Source organism: Staurois parvus, unplaced genomic scaffold (genome assembly GCF_062004578.1).
Source record: "Staurois parvus isolate SC_StPar_1 unplaced genomic scaffold, SC_StPar_1.0 ptg000017l, whole genome shotgun sequence".
In the NCBI taxonomy this organism is placed as follows: Eukaryota; Metazoa; Chordata; class Amphibia; order Anura; family Ranidae; genus Staurois; species Staurois parvus.
In genome coordinates this window covers 5,469,610-5,475,609 of record NW_028317813.1, presented here as the reverse complement: position 1 = coordinate 5,475,609, position 6,000 = coordinate 5,469,610, and the positions used below count along the sequence as shown (strand labels likewise).

General features: G+C 39.8%; 1 protein-coding gene across 1 annotated transcript in view; it reads right to left on the bottom strand.

Moving 5' to 3' along the window:
• Positions 1-289: 289 nt before the first annotated feature.
• The window catches only part of TAMALIN (trafficking regulator and scaffold protein tamalin), a 38,662-nt gene continuing 32,951 nt past the window's right edge, over positions 290-6,000 (bottom strand). Inside the window, exon 8 of the mRNA XM_089679174.1 lies at positions 290-854. Within this exon, the coding sequence (XP_089535300.1) occupies positions 424-854 (431 nt within the window). The 3' untranslated portion in view covers positions 290-423. The remainder of the gene's footprint in view (positions 855-6,000) is intronic.

Below are 6,000 nucleotides of genomic sequence, written 5' to 3'. Positions count from 1 at the left end.
ATGTGCAGGAAATTAACCATTTAGACAATCACTGTGTAAGCATTGGCCAGATTAGTAAACAGTGTGTTCAGCCAAGGAACACTGAAAGAGGTTGATGTGTAATATTCTGTATACTGCATGTTCCCCTGCAGTGACAGCAGAGCCTCAGTTATGGCACAAATTAGAAGAACTAGAACAAAACTCTTCACTGTGTGGCAGCTTCCCGCTGGCTCTGCTACGTCTTTGAACCACTCAAGCCATTGGAAAAACACATACTTTTTTTATAGAAAATCCTAGAGCTTGGCCTCCATTGCTTTGCCAAACTGTTTTAATGAAAAACAAAATGTTATAAAGTTTTACAATAAAGTTTAACAACGTAAATACAAATTTCATTCTCTCTCCAAAACAATAAATAAATAACTTAACTGTCCATATAAAGGGGTGCTAAAGAGGGCTGGCCTCCTCTTCCAATGATCTGTTTAGTCCAGGAATAAACTTTAAGAGTCTTTTGCGAAAACTTTTGTGTTTTTTCCTGGGTAAAGATACAAATGTACTCTGCTCTTTTGGCTTATCCCAGTTCGTTGCAGGGCTTGCACACTTTACACTTGAGCTACGAGTCAGTGGTGACTTAAAAGGCTTGAGTGTGTTTTTGTTGGGAATGTTGTTGATTTCATCTGTAGAGTCTGAGCTGAAGTAGCAGGTCTGATACACAGCATCCTCATTGTCTTCAGCAGTACTCAAGCAACTTGCACTACTGCATATACTTCCAGTGGCCAAGGTGCTTGGTTCTTTGGTGCATTGAGGCACTGTCCCATAGATGTATGACCTGACGGATTCCAATGTGTCATACACGCTGGGGTCCTTCACAACAATGCCTAGAAAGAACAAGAAATAATTATTACTGCAATCCAAAAAAACAAACTTCAATAATTGCATCCCAAAATAAACATCTTCACTCGCAAATGCCAATATGAGAACCATTTCCCAAGCAAGCTGTTCTGAAAAACAATACCCTTTGGCTAGGTTCACATATATGCGAATTTGGATGTGTTTTGAACTGCACCAAATTGCATGACATGTGAACCAAAAGGCTTTTCTGTGGAGCCCGTTCACATATGTGCAGGCTGGCCATAGTAAGATTTGAAAAAAAGCCTGTGCTATTTTCAGTCCAGTTCATGTGTGGTTTCCAATTGCCTACATTTTGACAATTTGCATTGGAATCACGCCTGAACTGCTGAATGAAACTGCACTGGATGGCGCTTAAAATTGCACTGCAAACCAGCCCACACATACAGTCAGGTCCATAAATATTGGGACATGGACACAATTCTAACATTTTTGGCTCTATACACCACCACAATGGATTTGAAATGAAACGAACAAGATATGCTTTAACTGCAGACTGTCAGCTTTAATTTGAGGGTATTTACATCCAAATCAGGTGAACGGCGTAGGACTGACAACAGTTTGCATATGTGCCTCCCACTTGTTTAGGGACCAAAAGTAATGGGACAATTGGCTTCTCAGCTGTTCCATGGCCAGGTGTGTGTTATTCCCTCATTATCCCAATTAAAATGAGCAGATAAAAGGTCCAGAGTTCATTTCAAGTGTGCTATTTGCATTTGGAATCTGTTGCTGTCAACTCTCAAGATGAGATCCAAAGAGTTGTCACTATCAGTGAAGCAAGCCATCATTAGGCTGAAAAAACAAAACAAACCCATCAGAGAGATAGCAAAAACATTAGGCGTGGCCAAAACAACTGTTTGGAACATTCTTAAAAAGAAGGAACGCACCGGTGAGCTCAGCAACACCAAAAGACCCGGAAGACCATGGAAAACAACTGTGGTGGATGACCAAAGAATTCTTTCCCTGGTGAAGAAAACACCCTTCACAACAGTTGGCCAGATCAAGAACACTCTCCAGGAGGTAGGTGTATGGGTGTCAAAGTCAACAATCAAGAGAAGACTTCACCAGAGTGAATACAGAGGGTTCACCACAAGATGGAAACCATTGGTGAGCCTCAAAAACAGGAAGGCCAGATTAGAGTTTGCCAAACGACATGTAAAAAAGCCTTCACAGTTCTGGAACAACATCCTATGGACAGATGAGACCAAGATCAACTTGTACCAGAGTGATGGGAAGAGAAGAGTATGGAGAAGGAAAGGAACTGCATGTATGGCTGCCAATGGAACTGCTTCTCTTGTATTTATTGATGATGTGACTGCTGACAGAAGCAGCCGGATGAATTGTGAAGTGTTTCGGGAATATTATCTGCTCATATTCAGCCAAATGCTTCACAACTCATTGGACGCTTCACAGTGCAGATGGACAATGACCCAAAGCAGATTGCAAAACAACCAAAGAAGTGGAATGTTATGCAATGGCCAAGTCCATCACCTGACCTGAATCCGATTGAGCATGCATTTCACTTGCTGAAGACAAAACTGAAGGGAAAATGCCCCAAGAACAAGCAGGAACTGAAGACAGTTGCAGTAGAGGCCTGGCAGAGCATCACCAGGGATGAAACCCAGCGTCTGGTGATGTCTATGCGTTCCACACTTCAGGCTGTCATTGACTGCAAAGGATTTGCAACCAAGTATTAAAAAGTGAAAGTTTGATTTATGATTATTATTCTGTCCCATTACTTTTGGTCCCTTAACAGGTGGGAAGTACATATGCAAACTGTTGTCATTCCTACACCGTTCACCTGATTTGGATGCAAATACCCTCAAATTAAAGTGGACAGTCTGCAGTTAAAGCACATCTTGTTCATTTCATTTCAAATCCATTGTGGTGGTGTATAGAGCCAAAAGTGTTAGAATTGTGTCCATATCCCAATATTTATGGACCTGACTGTAGATGAACCCGGGCATAAAGCTTGCAATTTTGTTTATGTAGACCACACTTAGAATTTTCTGCCTAAAGCTAGTCATACAAAATATAGAGCAATCAGCCAAAATTCAGTAGGAGACCCTGCAAGAACGAAAATGTTTGGCTGAGCAGCAGGTACAGTCAAGTACTTGAATTCGCTGGCTGTAATACCCGATTAGTGTCTGCATCAACCCATGGAATTTGTGTGGATGAAAAAAAAAAAAAAAAAAAAAAAAGAAGGATGACCTAAAGAAGTCTATTATAGTATGACCAACTTAAGCAGTGGTTGAAAGATGTAAAAACGGGTGTGAATGAAGAATCAAAAGGTTTCAGACATGCATTTTAACCACTCATTCCTGTTCTCCACCACCTCCCATTCCAGCAGATACTTTCACGCTAAATCAGAAAAATCACCTAGTATGTAGGGGATGAATATAGTACAGAATATTATTTCTGGTGATTATATCCAGCATTGTACATAGAAGCAGAAATACAGTACATATATATTTGCAAGATATTTTGAAATTAAACTAAATTAAAATTGATTTCCAAATCAGACACCCCCCTCCAATTTAAAAATTGGACACCACCACAAACAGCAATTTATTGATTCATTAAAGGCACAATTCTGTAAAAATGATGTACAGCCCTGGCCAAACGTTTTGAGAATTCCAAATATTAATTTACCTGCAAGGAAACACATGCAGCCATCATTGCTTTGCACAAAAAGGGATTCAGAGGCAAGGATATTGCTGCTACTAAGATTGCACCTAAATCAACCATTTGTCGGATCATAAAGAACTTCAAGGAGAGAGGTTCAATTGTTGTGAAGAAGGCTTCAGGGTGCCCAAGAAAGTCCAGGAAGTACCAGGACCACCCCCTAAATTTGATTCAGCTGCAGGATCAGGGCACCACCAGTGCAGAGCTTGCTCAGGATTGGCAGCAAGCAGGTGTGAGTGCATATGCACACATAGTGAGGAGAAGTCTTTTGGAGGATGGCCTGGTGTCAAAAAGGGCAGAAAAGAAGCCACTTCTCTCGAGGAAAGACAACAGGGACAGCCTGATATTCTGCAAAGGGTACAGGGATTGGACTGCTGAGGACTGGGGTAATTTTCTCTGATAAATCCCCCAATTGTTTGGGGCATCCGGAAAAAACCTTGTCCGGAGAAAAAAAAAAAAAAAAAGCGCTATCAGTTCTGTGTCATGCCAACACTAAAGCATCCTGTGACCACTCAGCCAAGGAGTGGACTCACTCACAATTTTGCCAAAGAACACCTGAGCCATGAATAAAGAATGGTACAAAAACATCCTCCAAGAAAAACTTTTCTCAACCATCCAAAACAGTTTGGTGATGAACAATGCCTTTTCCAGCAAGATTAACCACCTTGCCAGAAGGCAAAATTGATAAGATGCTTGGGGAACAAAACATCGAAATTTTGGGTCCATGGTCAGGAAACTTCCTAGACCTCAATCCCATAGACGGGTGAACAAATTCTGACAAACTCCAAGCATTGAGTATGCAAGAATCGGCTGCCGTCAGTCAGGATGTGGTCCAGAAGTTGGTTGACAGCAAGGCAGGACGAATTGCAGAGGTCTTGAAAAAGAAGGGTCAACACTGAAAATATTGACTCTTTGTATAAACGTAATGTAATAGTCAATAAAAGCCTCCGACATTTCCTAAATGCTTGTAATTATACTTCAGTATACCATAGTAACATCTGAGAAAAAAAAAAGATCTAAAAAACACTGAAGCAAAAGACTTTGTGAAAATTAATATTTGTGTCACTCAAAACTTTTGGCCAAGGCTGTATTTTATGAAATTTGTATAACACGGCAACATCACTAATCTAGATCTGAAGCTGTAAATAGGGGGCAACTCATACAAAAACACACATGGCATGACAAAAGATTTATAGCCATCAGTTTTTGTTTCAACTATAGATAAAAAAATGGATCCCTAGGCAGCAATGACAGACGTCTTTACATATGGCATCATATGTTTTCAATCTATATATTCCAGATTTTGTAGTATGAATTATGGGTTTTACAAGTGTTAAATCACAGCCTTACAAAACACTAAAGAACTTTAATTTCTCCAATATGTTTCTCCTGTGCTCCCAGTCAGGCCATTATATTGAGTGTTCCCTAAGGCTGTCTAAAGTATTACAGAAAGAAGAAGGGCACAGAGCCGATAGATTTACAGTGTTCCTGCCAAACACTGAACAATTCTACCATGTTCTTAATCAAAGGACACAAGGGGCCACACTCATACCAATGCTTGGTGGGGGGCATATCCCCCCAGTGTATATTGTGATATTATACAGGATTTATATAGCACCAATACTTTGCACAGCACTTTGAAACATGAGGGCAGACAGTACAGTTACAACACAATACAGGAGGAATCAGCCCTGCTCGTGATGATACCTTTTGGTCCTTAACACAGCATAGTGGAAGTAGGGACAGGACAACTGCCAAAAGGTAAACTAAAGGCTCCCTGGATCATCGTATAAAATGGTCAGTTCGCAAAGTAAGTGGAAATTTGCATGTCAGGCTATTGAATCACCCAGCCTAAAGACTATCTGGTAGACATGTGCGATTCGTTTAATTAGAAATCAATATTCAAACAAAATTTGTTATTCGGAGATTCAGATGTATCCAAAATCTCCAAAATGACAATAGTAACGAATTTCAATTAATCTGAAATAAATAACAAATTCATTTGTTTCATATAGATGAAATGAGGCGATTGTTAGGGCCTTTTCTGAATGCTTGAAGCATCCAAAATAATGTAATTGATTTGGATCCATTTTTTTTTTTAAACTGACATTTGATTATGAAAAACGCACTATATATGAAATGGAAATATATTGCATAAATACAGCAGGGTATCAAAGTGTAATAAATTCTACCAAGAGTCCATGCACATTGGGCTTAAAATGCTAGTTTTCTTGGCAGAAGAAAAGCTCATAGCGAGTTTTTGTACAGAAGGTTGGGAGCAAACAGTATTTTTTTTTCTTCCAGAAAACTGCTCTCAAAAATGCAAACCAGGTTTTTTTTCTGCCTCTAAATGCAGAGCTTAAAATATGCCTCTATGTGCATGGACACATAAGATAACACTGAGCTGCTTCTACAGGCAAAAACGCAAAA